Here is a 19,837-nt window from a genome sequence, read left to right on the forward strand (position 1 = left end):
TAGATATTCTGTATGTACCAGAAGAGAGTATGTATTCTGCTGTTGTTGGGTGAAATTTTGTCAGTATGGTCAATTAGGTCAAGTTGGCTGATAAAATTATTCAAGTCTTCTATATTCTTGCTGATTTTATTTTTAAAATATTTTAAACCTTTATTTATTTTTGAGAGAGAGAGAGAGACAGAGTGCGAGTGGGGTAGGAACAGAGAGAGAGGGAGACAAAGAATCCGAAGCAGGCTCCAGACTCTGAGCTGTCAGCACAGAGCCCAACCTGGGACTCGAAATCATGAACCATGAGATCATGAATGGAGCCAAAGTCAGACACTTAACCAAGTGAGCCATCCAGGTGCCCCTATTCTTGCTGATTTTCTATCCATTTGTTCAATAAATTACTGGGAGATGAAAATAGAAATCTCTAATTATGATTGTGGATTTGCCTATTTCTCTTTACAGTTATGATTTTTGCTTTATATATTTCAAAATTCTGTTACTAGGGTACATAACATTTGGGATTATTTCCTCTTGAAGATTTTATCTTTATCATTATACCTTTACCTTTATCATTATAAAGTGAGCTTCCATATCTATATTCATATTCTTGCTCTGACATCTATTTTGTTGTTAATGTAGCAATTCCAGATTTCTCTTGGCTGGTTGTAGGGTAGTATATCTTTTCCATTCTCTTATCTCTATATTTAAAGTGAATTTCTTGGAAGTGGCTAACAGTTGGGTCTTGCTTTTTTTATCCAATTCCTGATAATCTCTCTTTTAATTGGTACGTTTAGATTATATTTAACATGATTAATAATATGATTAAAGTGTATCATCATGTTATTTTCTATTTGTGCCTTCTCTTCTTTATCCTTTCCCATTCATTTTATGCTTTATTTTGAATTGATTGAATATTTAAAAATATTTCATTTTATCTTTTCTTTTTGCTGTTACATTTTTGGCTATAGTTGTGTTTTGTGAATTTAGTGATAGTTATACTACTGACTTCAAGTGATACTGCTTAACATAAACTATAAGAAACTATAAGAAAATTACAGTAGTATAATTCCATTTCTCAACTCCTGGCCTTGGCATCTTCCCCTGAAACTCAGCACTTGGAGCTGGATGACCCTCCTCTAGGCATTCTGGCAGTCCCCACATCCTGTGAGAGAGCACATCCCACATGGTAATGTCTTCACCTTTTTGTATCATGTATATGGTAACCCCAAGTAATGCTATAAGAGGTTGGTTGAAAAGCTCAGGAACATAGGGACAGGAGGTAATCAGAGAGGTGGAGATTAGACATCTGATGATATCTCCTGGTCAGGGGCCAGCGTGGAAAAGGTAAGAGCTTATATAGCGGGTCAGAGCTCACAAAAGCACTTGCCATTTGAGGATCTAGAGTCTTTCCTGTAGACCTTTGGCTTTATTCTGCAAGCCATGGTAAACCAATTTGAAAGAAGGAATCTATCTGTCTGTCTGTGTATTTGCTACCCTATCTTTCTAGATAGATCAGCCTAGATATATTTATCTTCCTAGAAGATAGGTAAATATAAAGATAGATAAAGTGTCTTCTTTCTATATATCTATCTATATAACTGTATCTGTCTATATATATCTATCTATAAAATAGAATAAGCAGTGTTTTATGACTAACCGTGGGTGGATTGGTAGGAAGTGACTCCAGTTAGAGGTTACTGAGGAGGAATCAGAGTCAGTAAGTGTGAGGAGATGAGGCCTGGACAAACTGATGACCTGAGACAGGAGCAAGTGGAGGGTTGACCTGAGACAGGAACAAGAACTATACCAGTATATCCTTAACTGTTTTTGTGGCCCAGTACTGCCCTAGTTCATGTTTACTTATGACATATCTTCTATCTCTTTCTAACTTGTTGGAGACCAATCCTGTAACTTATTAATTTTTATCCTTTAGCATCTAGCATGGTATCTGACATTCCCAATAATGTCAGTGTAGAAATAGTGAAGAATGGCATTGATAAGACCAAAATGACATTTCAGGCTCACATACCTGGAAGATGAATGGTGTCATATAAAAACTAAGAAAGTGAGAGGAGAGAGAGTTTTGTGGAGGGAAGATGGAATGTTTACCTGTGAACCTGACAGCACAAGATGCAGAGGGCAATTTCAAGTAGCCCATTGAAACCATAGTCTTAGAGATTAGCAGAGAAGAGAGGGTGTGGAGATGGCAGAAGAGGTGTGGAGGAAGCCTGAGAACTGAGGAGCAAATGCACTTGGGTTCTCGGTACAGGCAGTGAGCTTCCTTTCCCTGGGCAAAATCTCTCAACTAAATTCCCTGATAAGTGATGATGTATTTCATTCCAAAATGATGAAAACAAAAGTACACTACCTAAGGATTCATGCATGGGGATTATCTGGGGAGAATAGCTCCTCCTGTTTGATTTGATACATTACAAGGCAACTAGGCTCTAGGTGTACACAAAGCGGCTGAGGCTGCGTCTGGAAAGGACACCTGCAGAAAGGAGCCCTGGGGACCTGGAAGGCCAGTTTCATGGATGCAGCAGTGACTCCCAGGCTCTGCTTCTCCACACATCGATGGGGAGAGGCCTCCCAGCCTTCATTGCATGGACTAGCCTCAGAGACTAGCCATGCTCTTGTTTAGCTCTTTAAAGTTGATCCACTTGGGAAAGTGACCATCACCTATGCCTTGAAAGACAGGCTGGAAAGTCTCTGTACTTTATGGATGGGCTTTGAATGATATCTTCTGTGTAATGTGGTTCACAGCATTGGATGAAACACCTTCACTGAAGCCTCTGCATGACCTCATCTCTCCTTTCCTGTCCCTGTGTGATATTTTTGTGCTCAGTCGTTCAGAAGTCTAGTTTATTCGATTTTCTCCTCCTCCTGTTCCTCCTTTTAATGTTATCATAACCTCATAGGTTGTTTAATGAGATATGAGGCTCTCTGAAAGGAAATTATAGATATGTTTCTCTGAAGAAGATTTTGAATTATACCCAAGTTTATTTATTTTTTATTTTGGCAAACTACAAAGTGTCAATATGAACTGATGAAAACACATTACATAGCTTACTTCCAAAGAGTTGTCATCTTTGTAAGGCTAGGTCTTTAGAGAAAAGCGTGTGTTAACTGAAATAATTTTAGTGCCCCTATTCTCTCCCACTTCTCTTTTCTGAATCTTGATGCAATTTGCAATAGCTCTGCCACATAGTATGTAATCAACTCTTGTGTACTGAATAGAGGGGGCTTAAACAGTGGTGTTTTCCTAGTCATTAAACCACAAGTACGTGCTACTTCTCAGTATTTAGATAATAGGCCTGCCTTGCCTCTGCTCTGAGCTAGTTGTCAAGTGCTCTAGTCCTGCTTCAAAGGGTTCTGTCTTTCTCATGTTGAATTCTTGTGATATGAGGTATAGTACATTGCACATAAGAGGTGATTGATGAAAATACTGTTCTTCCTTATATTTTTTGGTGGATATTTGGAGAAATTTCTGTAGCACCTTTAACTGTAAAATAGAGGTTAAGTATAAATTTTCATAAAAGATTTTGATATTTTAGGAGCCAATGAATTGACAATTCATTCCTCTTTTCTATACCAGAAGATGTCTGAAATGATGAGTAAAATTTGCCTCATTCTATTAATTTGTGCATTACATAAGTTTGTCTATGTTTCTCTCACCTGTGTTCTTTCACAGATGCAAGCTCAGCTTGGAGGCCTGGTCAGGAGGCAGGGCATTCACTACCTCCTGCTCTTATCAGATGCCTTCCTGCTGAGAACTACACTTGTATCTTCCATGTTCACTAGATCTACTTCAATGATTAGACAGTGTCTGGATTTTGGCTGAGAGATCCAAACTCCTGGCTGTAAGAAGTAATTCCCTGGGAGGGGAAAAGTTTGTTGGGTGATAGCATTGATATGTATATTCAAGAATTTATTTCTCACCAAAATCACATTACTTTGCATCCATGGCAATTTTTTAATGTGGGCTTTGTCTCCTGGTTCTATTACAATAACACGAATGCTAAGTCACTGCTTTGGTTTGGTTCTTGGTTATTTGTGTATCATCAGGTATATGTTTCGTAGTCTTGGAAGGTTGTGAGGGGAGTAGGTGCCTGCTGATGTCTGAGGTGGTGGGACACTCAAGCCTTGGCTTTTCTTTCCTGCAGAACTGAAGCACGAGATCCACGTTTGGCGCCTGACTGCGCAGCGCATCAGCCCGGCCAGCCGAGAGGAAACAGCGGTTCGGGGCCTGCTCCTGGGGAAGGTGCAGGCACTGGAGCACCTGCTGGCCCGAAGGCTGCATACCTTTCACAGGTACCAAGCCAGGACCCTGCTTGGGCTACTCTTGGTTTATAGCAGTGGCTCTCAATTTTACCAGTTGTGCTCAATGGTTGAATTGTATCAATAACCTATTTACTACCACCTCCCATGGTATCTAAATGTCATACAATGTACAAGTCAAGTAAGTTAAAATGATGCTTCTTCAGAGTACTTCATGGTACTACAAAATAGTAACACTAGCTTCATGCCAATGAAGCTGTGTAAGTCTCTTGTGGCACATTATTTTGTCTACCCTCACTTAGATCTCTGGAATATGTTCTGGTACCAGCCCCAGTTTAAGGATGACATAACTGAAGCTCAGAGAATTTGAGCAACTTGTCCAGGGTTCTACAGCTAGGAAAGAGTGACAGTGGGATTAAATCCACACTCAAGCACTGCCTGTCACACCTTCACACATAACACTTGTTCTATAACAAGAATCAAAAACAATTAATATAACAAAGAAATTAACAAAATACTCTCCCAGTAGTTGATTTTCAGGGACCTCAAAGAATAGTTAAGTCCTACTCAATTCATTTCCTGTCATTTGCTTTTAATCAAAGCTGAGATGTAAAAGGTAAAAATGAAGGGATGAATTTTTCCTCCAACTCTGATGAGGTGCTGAGTTCCAACCTGTCTTCACTTTGGGAGAGCTGATAGAAGAAGCAGGAGCATATCTACCCTTCAGGGACATTGAATCATTACTGCCACAGAGCTGGGAGCTGGGCTAGAATGAGGGGTCTGTCAAGGCAAGGAAATGCAAATCCCTGTGAATGTAGTGTGAATGATCTTACATGTTGAAGTTTGCTGAAAGCAGCCCTGTATTCCTGGGCTGAGGACAGGAGCTGGGTGTGGTGACTGTGCTGACCCTTGAGGGTCATCCAGTATGGTCTTGAAGCCTGTTATTTTAGTAGGGCCAGGAGGAAGGCTACAGGGAATGTGTGGAATCTTACTCTCTCCAGCAAAGTGCTGTCTCAGCTCCATCCTAGCCTAGGACCAACCTCCACCAGATGGTGCTTGGGAAGCAGGACCTCGTGTCCTGAGGCTCCAGGAGGGTCCTGAATTGCAGGCTGGGGACCAACTTCCACCACAGGCATAGATCTTAAAAGGAGAAACTTTGTAAATGAAAGATGCTGGCTCTGCAGATTTTGTTTGTATGTATTATTTTAAAAAATTGTCTTCAGGATTTGCCTGCATCTGCTGTGATTTCCTTTAGGGTCTGTTCTGGCTGTGTAGTCAGCCTCTTTTGATACTTGTGGCATATAAGTGCTCATAAAACTAAATTCTCCACAGTATAGCTCTTTTTCCTAGTTAATAGGGAAGAAAATAAAGCAGAAATCGTGGACTGTTAGGAAAGGTTAAAAGCGAAAGGCATGTTGGAACAAATGAGGGTGACTGAATCAGATCAGAGGTTCCCATGACCAGAGGAGGGAGAAGCACACCTAAGTTCTTTAAAATTGATTTCCATTGATAAAAATCACCACTAAAGCAAGTGGAATTTCTTTAATGTTTTTTCCTTTAATAAGTTTGGTTGTCAATATAAAATAACTTCATTTTGAAAAAAAGTATAGGAAAATAGAAAGTAAAAAGAGAAAAACAAAAGTATCTTACTGTCATCCCCCTCGTTCACATTTTGGTTAGTATTATTCTGACATTCCTTGTGCTCATGCTCACACATACACATGCTTGCACACTTGCTTCATTAACATTCCATTCATTTCCTGTATTACTTTTCTTTGGAAATACAGAAATATCTTTTCCAATCCATAAACCCAAGTTCACTGGTCACCTTCAGTGACTAGGTGTGCCCAGTATGTGGCCAAATCAGGCATCACTTAGTGCCTGGTATCTAGGCCAAAGGTCCATGCTAAACATGCGCTGACTGCTGCCTTGCTGATCTCACTGCTCGGTAGCTCCAGGAAAATAATGAGACTGCCTTTTTCTCTTTTAGACAAATCTCACAGGAAGATAAAAATTGGGAGACGAATATCCAGGAACTCCAGAAAAAGGTACTGTGGTTTATTCTCCCAGGGATTTCTGAATCACCTCTTGCTTCACAAAAGTTAAGACTGAAAGTAATTTCTCTTTTTATTCCTATAGTTGTACACAAGACATGAGTTATTTCTAGGAATAAATGGGAAAAATCATTTTCCAGGCATGATATGTCTATTTTGTCCTGAAATGGAAAAGTTAAAATTTTTAAATACCCTTTGAGATAGAGTGCCCCTTTCTATGGTTAATTCAGCTGCAGAGAAAGTTGGCTGGGTGCTTGAGGTTCTTGCAGCTCTTCCTGATCCTAAAAGGCAGGTCTTATGGTTCCCATTGCGTGGATGAGGAGATTGAGGCAGAAACAGATGAGGCATGCAGTGTGAGATGGAACAGCTTTAGGGACAGAGATGGAGTGTGTGGTGTACATTCTCTCATATGGCTCTGGCTTCTGGTGGGCTGTAACTTTTGAGTTCTGTTGATAATTTTCCTGCTTTAACGGACCTGTTTTTAGCCTATCTGAGAACACAGTGCCCCTCTCCTGGCTGAGAGAACTCTGCTCCAGATATGCTGGGAGACATTATATCTTTGTGAAATCTCAAATCCATGTAGTTTCTTTCCTAGGGAGAGATTGATTACCCATTTTCTTATTATGATAGGAACATTTTGTCCCTTTATAAAGAAATTTAGGTATGGTGGTCCTGATGGGTAATGTGTCCTTTGGATCTCTCTTCCCAATCTCTGCACCACTGAGATGGTTGGGGTTAGGAAAGGAGGGTGTGGCTATGACACTTTTCTGGGCCCCAGGTTTATGCAGATCCTGCTTGCTTTGCTAGACCATGTAGTGCTGGCTGTGAATTAGGGAAAAGATTGTGTATCTCTCTGTGTACAAGGTGGATGAGGATTGAAGAGAAGTGGAAGGAAAAAACAAGGAGCTTGTATTAAATGAAAGAGTTCTTACTGTGATAGCTCCAGAAAGGCAAAGGGAGAAAATTTGACAGACACTCAAAATAACAGATAGAAATACATTTTGGATCATTTCCGCTTACACCAGCAAAGTGATGCTGGAATGTTCTTTGATCTTCCTGCTCTCTCCATTCCCAATCCTAGAACTGCCCATGGTAATACCTACGTTCTATGATTAACATGGCTGCATGGAGGGTTTATAGTGCCTCCCCTTACAACAAGTGAGGGGCCATGCCCTTTTCCTCCTAATTCACCATCATAGACTCATCTAGCCAAACTGGCCTTCCTTGGAAGTGGGAAGGAGAAGATGAGTAGGGGCCAGTTGAGCCACAAGCTTTGGCAGTAGGTGGGGAAGGAAGAGATAATCAGGAGGTGGCCCACATGATTCGTGAGCAGGGGGCTAGGGACTGCAGACAGAGCCAGTGTAACATGTAAGAATATGCTTGTAGTTTTTATGACAGCAACTTTAACTGTATGAGTAGAGAAATCCAGAGAGAAAATCTATACCTATGCACACATCTGTCTCCGTATCTCTATACCTATACCTGTATCATCTTTCTGTACCTCTATCTCTATCCATATGCATACCCATAAATATCTGTCGCTGTCTCTCCCTTTCTATCCATATATACACATCCATGTCTATATCTATCTAATTCTAGATATACATAGACAGATGTGCTGGCAGGACCATACTTAAGAAAGGACATGGCATAGTTGTCAGTTCACATGGTAGAGCATGATTCACATAGGGGCCTGTTTGGGTAGGGAATGATGACCCAGGGCTCATCTGTGCCAGTTTTCCTGGATCTCTCTCCTTTCCCCAACTCCACACAGCTGTGGTCATTGGGGCACAGCACCCTCTGGGGACCTCACCCCATCTTACTCTGAGACTCAGGCCCACTTAAAGGAGGTATAGTACTTTCATTAACCATTTAAGGTTAATGAAGGTACTATAGAGTTTTCTGGCACCTCCCGTCACCCCTGAACGACTCCACAGGCTACCAATGATGTCATCTTGATGGCTATGAGACTGCCAAGTGTCTTCCAGAGTCCCTGAGAACATGAAAGGATATAGTAGGAGCCTTCAGCAGGAGTCATATACTGCATGAATATGTTAACCTCGGTGCCACCGTAAACAGGGATTTGTGTAATAGGAGGAAAGTTGAATTAAAAGGATATGAGCATGTAGCACCTGTGGAAATGTGTGGCCAGGTCCTTGGAAGTTACATGTTGTTTCCTCAGTGGTTTTGCCAACATCTAACCTAATTCTTGTGGTGTATCTGGGAGCACTTTCTGCATCATATTGATAAGCTATTTAGTCAGGTGTTTTATAAAAGGATTGTCCTATGCTTTAAATTTATTGTGTTTACTTTTTAATAAAGGTTTTGAATGCTGTAATTCCAAATATGTAGTTTTCTTTATAATGTATCACCTTATCATCTTCTTTGAAGTTCAAGATGTTGTATTTTTCATCTTAAGGAGAAAGCTGTAATGATTCAAGTCATGTAGGATGATGGACACATTGCAGGAAACAGAAGATTGTACCCAGTAAATGAGTTGTGTTTTTCTCTCTTACAGCACAGGATATCAGACAGGATTCTGCTCACCAAATGCCTGATGGTGTTGGGATTTGTTATTTTCATGTTCTTTCTCAATTCATTTGTTCCTGGTGTTCATCTTGATCTTGGTGAGTCTAATTTTTTGTTACCTTTTGTCTATAGGCTTTGCAATTGCTATCACAGTCTGGAAGGGAAGATTTCAAAGCTTGTTCCCAGACATTGGTCATGAGGGTGAGATGGAGGGTGGCCATCTTTGATGGAAAAAAGGAAACCTTTATCCACTACCTTTCCTTTTGTTTTCTGGAAGAAAGGGAGAGGGAGAGGGAGAGGGAGAGGGAGAGGGAGAGGGAGAGAGAGAAAGATTCCTCTCCAGCCCCTAGTGTCTTAGTGCATGGGTCCTTGGCCCCTCCAGGGTTTAACATTAGAAGAAATATGGAGTAGATATTATCATCTCTCTCATACTTGATAACCAGATCTTTAAACTGTTGCTTGAGAAGCACTTCAGAAGAGATGGGAGGTCACATCAACAAGGTCAGAGTCCTACAGTTTGTGCAACTTGACATGAGGATTAGATGAGCACTGAAAGGGCCAGAGGAGTGCAAAAGGTCTATACAACCCCCTGTTCCCTATGGTGCCTCTGTTTTCCCTACACAGCAGAACCTGTTCTCCTACCCTTTCCCGTATGTTGCTTGCTTTCACAGTGCTGTGACTCTCCCTTTCCATTTCTCAAGCCCTGTGTCAAGGTTGTAGGGCCTGTTCCCACTTGAGACATGACTGTCTTGAAAATTGAGCTCACAAGATATCTTGTTAACTCTGGCATCTTTCCACTCTTCATCAATATTTTCCACATTCCTTAGGTTTTTTTTTTCTTTTCTGATTTAACAGTTCTCTCTATTGGTGTTATTACTTAAAACAAAACAAAACAAAACCCAAACCACTTCCAAAATGTACTTCATGGTAGGGAACTTTAGAAGAAGGTGGCGTAGGAGGACACTGGGCTCACCTTGTCCTGCTGATCACTTAGATTCCACCCACACCTGCCTAGATAACCCAGAACAATGCTAGAAGACTGGCAGAACAGACTCTCTGGAGCCAAGCATAGACAAGAGGCCCACAGAAGAGGGTAGGAAGGGTAGAGAGGTGGTGCGTGCTACATGGACTGACAAGAGGGAGCTGGGGTGGTGGAGGGGCAGCCCACCCGGCAAGGTGGAATCCCCAAGTCTGGCTTGCAAAAGTGGAGGGTCTGGACTGCATGAATTCTGACAGCCAGAGGGACTTAAATCTGGAATGTTATAAGTCAACAGCTCTGCTTGGAGAGCAGGAGGGCAAGAGGACACCAGGAGGGAGAGGTGTTGAACCCTGGAAGACAGAGCTCAGCTCAACAGGGAACAAAGGTGTGAACCAGTGCCATCTCCCTCTCCATCCCCCAGCCAAAAACCCAAAGGGAACCTGTTCACCGAATGGGCATGGGTTGGCCTCTCTCCTGGTGCTGCAGGGCCCCTCCTGCAGGGAACCACCAAAGGCAAACCGAGCTGATCCTGCCCCTCCCACCCCTGTGCACCTTGTGGATCCACCACAGCTAATATGCCAGATCCCATCAAAGCAACACCACAAGCCTGGCAGTGTGCAAGAGGCCCAGACAGGGGCCACACCACTCCACAGTGAGTCCTGCCCCTAGGAGATGAGAAGTTAAGGTACATACCAGTCTGACTGTGGCCCAGCAGTGGGCTGGTGACAGACATCAGTGTGACTGTGGCCCTGCTGACCAACACAAGTTACTCCAGACAGCACAGGGGAAGTGCCCTGCAGTTTTGTGCCACCCCAGGGACTATCCACAATGATGAAATGGAAGAATTCTCCTCAAAAGAAACTCCAGGAAGTAGCGACAGCTAACGAATGGATCCAAAACGATTTAAGCAATATAACGGAACACGAATTTAGAATAATAGTCATAATATTAATTGCTGGGCTTGAAAAGAGTATAGAGGACAGCAGAGAATCTCTTGCTACAGAGATCAAGGGACTAAGAAATAGTATCATAAAAATGATATAAATGAGGTGCAAAATAAAATGGAGGTGACCACAGCTCGGATTGAAGAGGCAGAGGAGAGAATAAGTGAATTAGAAGATAAAATTATGGAAAAAGAGGAAGCTGAGAAAGAGAGATAAAAAAATCCAGGAGTATGAGGGGGAGAATTAGGGAACCAAGTGGTGCAATCAAATACAACAATATCCATATAATAGGAATTCCAGAAGAGGAAGAGAGAGAGAGAGAAGGGCTGAAGGTGTACTTGAACAAATCATGGCTGAGAACTCTCCTGATCTGGGGAAGGAAAAAGGCATTGAAATCCAAGAGTCACAGAGAACTCCCTTCAGACATAACTTGAAATGATCTTCTGCACAACATATCATAGTGAAACTGGCAAAATACAAGGATAAAGAGAAAATTCTGAAAGCAGCTAGGGATAAACATGCTCTAACATATAAAGGGAGACTGATAAGACTAGTGGCAGACCGATCTACTGAAACTTGGCAGGCCAGAAAGGAATGGCAGGAAATCTTCAATGTGTTGAATAGGAAAAATATGCAGCCAAGAATCCTTTATGCAGCAAGTCTGTCATTTAGAATAGAAGGAGAGATAAAGGTCTTCCCAAACAAACAACTGAAGGAATTCATCACCACTAAACCAGCCCTACAAGACATCCTAGGGGGGATTCTGTGAGTGAAATGTTGCAAGGACCACAAAGTACCACAGGCATCACTACAAGCATGAAATCTACAGACATCACAATGACTCTAAACCCATATCTTTCTATAATAACACTGAATGCAAATGGACTAAATGCTCCAACCAAAAGACATAGGGTATCAGAATGGATAAAAAACAAGACCCATCTATTTGCTGTCTACAAGAGACTCATTTTAGATCTGAGGACACCTTTAGATTGAGAGTGAGGGGATGGAGAACTATTTATCATGCTACTGGAAGTCAAAAGAAAGCTGGAGTAGCCATACTTATATCAGACACTCTAGACTTTAAATTAAAGGCTGTAACAAGGGATGAAGAAGGGCATTATATAATAATTACAGGGTCTATTCATTAAGAAGAGCTAACAATTATAAATGTCTATGTGCCAAATACGGGAGCCCCCAAATATTTAAAACAATTACTCACAAACATAAGCAAACTTCCTGATAAGAATGTGGTAATTGCAGGGGACTTTAATACTCCACTTACAGTAATGGATAGATCATTTAGTCACAGGATCAATAAAGAAACAAGGGCCCTGAATGATACATTGGATCAGATGGACTTGACAGATGTATTTAGAACTCTGCATCCCAAAGCAACAGAATATACTTTCTTCTCGAGTGCACATGGAACATTCTCCAAGAAAGATCACATACTGACTGGGTCACAAAACAGCCCTTCATAAGTATAAAAGAATTGAGATCATACCATGCACACGTTCAGACCACAATGCTATGAAGCTTGAAATCAACCACAGGAAAAAGTCTGGAAAACCTCCAAAAGCATGGAGGTTAAAGAAGACCCTACTAAAGAATGAGTGGGTCAACCAGGCAATCAGAGAAGAAATTTAAAAAAAATATGGAAACAAATGAAAATGAAAATACAACAATCCAAATGCTTTGGGATGCAGCAATAGCAGTCCTGAGAGGAAGATACATTGCAATCCAGCCTATCTCAAGAAACAAGAAAAATCCCAAATACAAAATCTAACAGCACACCTAAAGGAAATAGAAGCAGAACAGCAAAGACACCCTAAACCCAGCAGAATAAGAGAAATAATAAAGATCAGATCAGAAATAAACAATACAGAATCTAAAAACACAGTAGAGCAGATCAATGAAATCAAGAGTTGTTTTTTTGAAAAAATAAACAAAATTGACAAACCTCTAGCCAGGCTTCTCACAAAGAAAAGGGAGAGGACCCACCCAAATAGATAAAATCATGAATGAAAATGGAATTAGTACAACCAACCCCTCAGAAATACAAGCAATTGTCAGGGAATATAATGAAAAATTATATTCCAACAAACTGGACAACCTGGAAGAAATGGACACATTCCTAAACACCCACACACTTCCAAAACTCAATCAGGAGGAAATAGAAAACTTGAACAGACCCATAACCAGTGAAGAAATTGAATCAGTTATCAAAAATCTCCCAACAAATAACAGTCCAGGACCAGATGGCTTCCCTGGGGAATTCTACCAGACATTGAAAGCAGAGATAATACCTATCATTCTGAAGCTATTCCAAACAATAGAAAGGGAAGGAAAACTTCCAGACTCATTCTATGAAGCCAGAGTTACTTTGATTCCTAAACCAGACAGAGCCCCAGTAAAAAAAGAGAACTACAGGCCAATGTTCTTGATGAATATGGATGCAAAAATTCTCAATAAGATACTAGCAAATCGAATTCAACAGCTTATAAAAAGAATTATTCACCATGATCAAGTGGGATTCATTCCTGGGATGCAGGGCTTGCTCAATATTCACAAATCAATCAACGTGATAATTCACATTAATAAAAGAAAAGATAAGAACCATATGATCCTGTCAATTGATGCAGAAAAAGCATTTGACAAAATTCAGCATCCTTTTTTAATAAAACCCTCGAGAAAGTCGGGATAGAAGGAACATACTTAAACATCATAAAAGCCATTTATGAAAAGCCCACAGCTAATATCATCCTCAATGGGGAAAAACTGAGAGCTTTTTCCCTGAGATCAGGAACACGACAGGGATGTCCACTCTCACCGCTTTTGTTTAACATAGTGTTGGAAGTTCTAGCATCAGCAATCAGACAACAAAAGGAAATCAAAGGCATCAAAATTGGCAAAGATGAAGTCAAGCTTTCACTTTTTGCAGATGACATGATATTATACATGGAACATCCAATAGCCTCCACCAAAAATCTGCTAGAACTGATACATGAATTCAGCAAAGTCGCAAGATACAAAATCAATGTACAGAAATCATTTGCATTCTTCTACACTAATAAAGAAGCAACAGAAAGACAAATAAAGAAACTGATCCCATTCGCAATTGCACCAAGAAGCATAAAATACCTCTGAACAAACCTAACCAAACATGTAAAAGATCTGTATGCTGAAAACTATAGAAAGCTTATGAAGGAAATTGAAGAATCTACAAAGAAATGGAAAAACATTCCGTGCTCATGGATTGGAAGAATAAATATTGTTAAAATGTCAATATTACCCGAAGCTATCTACACATTCAATGCATTCCCAATCAAAATTGCACCAGCATTCTTCTCGAAGCTGGAACAAGCAATCCTAAAATTTGTATGGAACCAGAAAAGACCCCAAATAGCCAAAGTAATTTTGAAGAAGACCAAAGCAGGAAGCATCACAATCCCAGACTTTAGCCTCTACTACAAAGTTGCAGTCATCAAGACATCATGGTATTGGCACAAAAACAGACACATAGACCAATGGAATAGAATCGAAACCCCAGAATTGGACCCACAAACATATGGCCAACTCATCTTTGACAAAGCAGGAAAGAACATCCAATGGAAAAGAAGACAGTCTCTAACAAATGGTACTGGCAGAACTGGACAGCAACATGTCGAAGGATGAAACTAGACTACTTTCTTACACCATTCACAAAAATAAACTCAAAATGGGTAGAGGACCTGAATGCGAGACAGGAAACCATCAAAACCCTAGAGGAGAAAGCAGGAAAAGACCTCTCTGACCTCAGCCACAGCAATTTCTTACTTGACACATCCCCAAAGGCAAGGGAATTAAAAGCAAAAATGAACTATTGGGACCTCATGAAGATAAAAATCTTCTGCGTTGCAAAGGAAACAATCAAGGAAACTAAAAGGCAACCAACGGAATGGGAAAAGATATTTGCAAATGACATATCGGACAAAGGGCTAGTATCCAAAATCTATAAAGAACTCACCAAACTCCACACCCAAAAAACAAATAATCCAGTGAAGAAATGGGCAGAAAACATGAATAGACACTTCTCTAATAAAAACAGGCACATGAAAAGATGCTCAATGTCACTTCTCATCAGGGAAATGCAAATCAAAACCACACTCAGATACCACCTCATGCCAGTCAGAGTGGCTAAAATGAACAAATCAGGAGACTATAGATGCTGGAGAGGATGTGGAGAAACGGGAACCCTCTTGCACTGTTGGTGGGAATGCAAATTGGTGCAGCCACTCTGGAAAACAGTGCGGATGTTCCTCAAAAATTAAAAATAGATCTACCCTATGACCCAGCAGTAGCACTGCTAGGAATTTACCCACGGGATACAGGCATTTTGAAGCATCGGGGCACTTGTACCCCAATGTTTATAGTAACACTTTCAATAATAGCCAAATTATGGAAAGAGCCTAAATGTCCATCAACTGATGAATGGATAAAGAAATTGTGGTTTATATACACAATGGAATACTACTTGGCAATGAGAAAGAATGAAATCTGACCTTTTGTAGCAACGTGGATGGAACTGGAGAGTGTTATGTTAAGTGAAATAAGTCATAGAGAGAAAGACAGATACATATGTTTTCACTCTTATGTGGATCCTGAGAAACTTACCAGAAGACCATGGGGGAGGGGAAGAAGAAAAAAAGAAAGTTTAAGGAGGGAGGAGCTAAAGAGACTCTTAAAAACTGAGGACAAACTGAGGGTTGATGGGGTGTGGGAGAGAGGGGGGGTGATGGGTATTGAGGAGGGCACCTGTTGGGATGAATACTGGGTGTTATATGGAAACCAATTTGACAGTAAATTTCATATTTAAAAAAAAAACAAAAAGCAAAATGTACTTCACATGAATTATAGATTTATGAGAAAGATAAATTTGAAGTCCTGTCAAGGAGTGTGTTCTTTAACCAAAAACTTTATTTATGGATTTCCTTCAAAGTAAGCTCTGTTAAGATATTTTAAATATTTTTTTCATAAAAATTTGATTTACTGCAACATTTGAAGAAGATAACTTCTGTAGAAAGTAAAGCCTCTAACTTTGTAAATTAGTTGGATAATGTGAGCAAGCTTCAGTTATTCACACCATGGCATTGCTCCTTTGGTTCTAGGCTACCACTAGAAATCTTTAGATTATAACTTAATTTCCCTTTTCTGTCATGTGTAGAAAGACACATTGCTAGAGTCTTACACATAGAACATGATGTACATGCTTTTGACTGGATGTTCAACTTTATATCATGTGTTTACAGCCTCTGAGAATTTATTTCCTTAAATAATTTGAAAACCAATTTTCCAGGCAGCCTGGGCTAAGTTCCAAGTTGACAAGTGTTCTTTGTCCACACCTGAGAGTCAATCCACATAGAATCTTGATGTAATAATGAAGAATGCCAAAGCTATACTGGTAAAAATGTCATGAATTTTAATTGTATTTGGTGTATTACATTTAGAAATTATTGTTGTAATGTAGTTATTTTTTTTTAATTTTTTTTAACGTTTATTTATTTTTGAGACAGAGAGACAGAGCATGAACAGGGGAGGGGCAGAGAGAGAGGGACATACAGAATCTGAAACAGGCTCCAGGCTCTGAGCTGTCAGCACAGAGCCCGACGCGGGGCTCGAACTCACAGACCGTGAGATCATGACCTGAGCCGAAGTCGGACGCTTAACCGACCAAGCCACCCAGGCGCCCCTGTAATGTAGTTATTTTGAATTACACTGCATACATAATATAATTTTAACGTTAAAAGATGGTCATCACTGGCAATTAAGCAAATACAATAATGCTGGTGTTTGTGGGCAGAGGAGTTCCATTAAATAATTCTTGGGTGTTTGTTTTTTAAAAATTTTTTTTTAATTCTTGGGTGTTTATAGAATATTTTGTTTCTAATTTTATTTGGGATCATACTTTAAAAGAACACAGCATGCATTTGAGAGAGTAAAAAATATATGGGAGTTTGCATACAATTTTGTTAGCATTTGGTAGTGATCATTGTATAAATAACAATATTTTTAAAATTTAAAATCACATCTTTAACTGTATGGACTTTTAAAAATCTTGATTACCATGAAACCTTTTAGCCTGAGAAGTCCATACTTTTTACTAAGATGTCACATCTCTTTTTGTGTGGTTGTTGTATCTATGATTGAGGGGCTTCTTTTTTGCTTTTAAGTCTTGTGTTTTGTTAGGATTGAACAAATGATTTTATCTGGGGATCCTGGAATACATAACTCCTATATTTGCTTTCATCATGACAGAAGACTTAGGTTGACTGGGAGAAAATTTCGATTAGTGTATATTTTAAATGGAGTACAGTATCCTTAGAATTACAGTAACTCTACTGATGGGAACAGGAGCAAAATTGATACATGACCTTCCCAGGGCTTCAGCCAGTAGAGAGGGGACCATTTATTTTTAGTGAATTACTGTTTTGAATTTGATGTGCTGTGTAAATTGAGTATAAAATATTATGTCATATAACATGAAGTGATGTCACATCACACAATGTGCATCATGAAAAACAACATCATATAAAACAGCGTGATGTCATTTGATAAAGTGGTGTCATATATCACTGTGTACAATGTGACATCACATAATTAAAGTGTGGTATCATATATCAGATCATGCCATGTAATAAAACAGAATCATATAACATATTCCTTCATTTAAACATCATATCCTAAACACAACATTGACTCTCATTTTCTTTTTTTATTTTAATTTTAATTTTTTAAAGGTTTTTATTTAATTATTTTGAGATAGAAAGAGAGAGAGAAGGGGGGAGGGGCAGAGAGAGAGAGAGAGAGAGATGGAGAGAGAATCCCAAGCTGGTTCTGTCAGCACATAGCCCGATGCGGGGCTTGATCTCATGGAACCATTGAGACCATGACCTAAGCTGAAATCAAGTTGGATGCTTAAGCAACTGAGCCATCCACGTGCCCCTCATTTTATTTTTTAAGTTATCACAAAGAAAGACTGATTTTTCCTTTTGATATGAAGTTTTATGAATTTTAACAAAGATGCATATTTATGTAACCACCACTACAATTGGAATGCAGAACAGTTTCATCACCCAAAAATACTTCAAAGTTACCCTTTTGTAGTCACCACCTGTCTTAATCCCAGCAACTCCTGATCTGTTTCCTATCAGTATAATTTTGTCTTTTGGAGAATGTCATACATCTGTAGTCAGAGTATATGCAACCTTTGAGATTTGCTTCTCTCACACAGTATAAAGCCTTTCAAATTCATCCAAGTTGCTGTGTGTACAGTAGTTCATTCTTTTTGTTGCTGACTAGTCTTCCATGGTATGGATATAGTTTGTTTATCCATTCACCCATTGAAGGACATTTGGATTATTTCCAGTTTTTGGTGATTGTGGTGATTGTGAGTAGACTACTCCAAATATTCATGTACATGACCTTGTGTCCACTTAAGTTTTCACTTCTCTTGGGTAAATTACCTAAGTGTGGGACTGCTGGGTCATATGGTGAGTGTATATTCAGCTTTAAAAGAAACTGCTGCACCATTTTCTAGATTGGCTGTAGCACTTTGTGCTCTCACAGCAGTACATGGGATTTCCGACTTTTCCACATTCTCTAGTGTTTGACATGGTTAGACTCCCACCCCTGGAGTTCCACAATGCCTTGTAGAAGCCTTAGATCTAGAACTCACATGTTATTCTAATCATTTGTTTGTGTCTCTGCCCCCGGGTTATCCTCTTTGCCCAAGCTAGACCCAAGGGCGTGGTCCACGTCTGCTAAATTTTTCTCTCTTCAGTGCCTTGTATAAATGCCTGACACATTAATGGATATAAGATATAGGATTACATAATGTATGAACAAACTTCTTATTGATTAGTATAATTCCAACTTAATTATTTTAAGAATTTTAGATGTGGCTGACTTAACTTGGATTCTGTAAAGAGCAAAGCCTGGAGCAAAGGCTTGTGTGTGAGATTTTCACTGGGGAGTATGATTCCTGGGAAGAGAAGTGAAGGATAGGGAAACAGAGTAATGTCAGGCAAATGTGAAAAACACTACACTGTGGAAACATGGAAGCAGAGTTGTGAAGAGAGTGAGCCCAAACAAGGCTGCATCATCATCTGTCTACCAATGTGGGCCACTGGTTGCTCTATCCCATAGGATTGTCTTAGGAAAAGTATGAAATATGTCTCAGGTCTGTCTGTGGGGTTGTGTGGGAGAGTGGAGGCATTTACCTATTGGGTCCCATAACCCATTGGTCCAAGTTCCTCCCCATTGAATGCTATCTTGCAAATGTATACAGCTGGTACATGCACAAAGGTCAAGCAACAGAAAAGCTATAGTTGAGAAGTAGGTGCATGGGTTCAAAACAGACTATATCAGAGTGCATCTGTATGAGGGCACATCCACATAGAGCTGGCTACTGCCACAGGCTTCAAGTGAGAGACAGGAGAGCTTTGAGTATCCCAAGGGTGCAAGAAGTGCTACAATAATGAAGAAAGAAAAGGTACCTGTCCTTTTATGTGCATCTGGCAAATAGATAGTTCCCCTAAGTGCAAGGATCTTTATCTCACAACATATGCTAGAATTAACTCTAGTCTGCTCATTTGTTACACACAGGTCTACAGTCCCTACAGGAAATTCTTGGTATAAGATATGTTTCAAAATTCTGATATCTTTGTATGTTACAAAGATAATTCAGTGCACATACTGAATTATATATAATATAACACCCCCAAGAGATTCGGGGCCAGTACCTTGTCATCTAAGAATTGGTATTTCTGGAGTGAAACATGAATATTTATACAAGGTGGGATAAATTAAGACCACAAATTGCCTCATTTCAGTTCAACTCAGATTTTATTAAATTTTGACATAAAACTTACAATAAAAATTTTTGCTCTTCTGAACTTTAGGATTTCATAATTGTAATTGATGAGGAAACTATAAGAGTCAGTGAGCCAGCTTCAAAATGTTGTCTTTGGACTTACAATTTATAACTTCATTAGCAGTTTTCTAGGTCTCCTTTGATGATTAGT

The 19,837-nt window shown here is 39.8% G+C and overlaps 1 protein-coding gene across 1 annotated transcript in view; it reads left to right on the forward strand.

Annotated features, from left to right (window-relative positions):
* Positions 1 to 19,837, forward strand: part of OCA2 (OCA2 melanosomal transmembrane protein) — a 481,450-nt gene that overhangs the window by 182,594 nt on the left and 279,019 nt on the right. Inside the window, exons 12-14 of the mRNA XM_049614148.1 lie at positions 4,152 to 4,299; positions 6,257 to 6,314; positions 8,839 to 8,947. Of these exons, the coding sequence (XP_049470105.1) occupies positions 4,152 to 4,299; positions 6,257 to 6,314; positions 8,839 to 8,947 (315 nt within the window). The remainder of the gene's footprint in view (positions 1 to 4,151; positions 4,300 to 6,256; positions 6,315 to 8,838; positions 8,948 to 19,837) is intronic.

Source organism: Panthera uncia (assembly GCF_023721935.1).
Source record: "Panthera uncia isolate 11264 chromosome B3 unlocalized genomic scaffold, Puncia_PCG_1.0 HiC_scaffold_1, whole genome shotgun sequence".
NCBI classification, from domain to species: domain Eukaryota; kingdom Metazoa; phylum Chordata; class Mammalia; order Carnivora; family Felidae; genus Panthera; species Panthera uncia.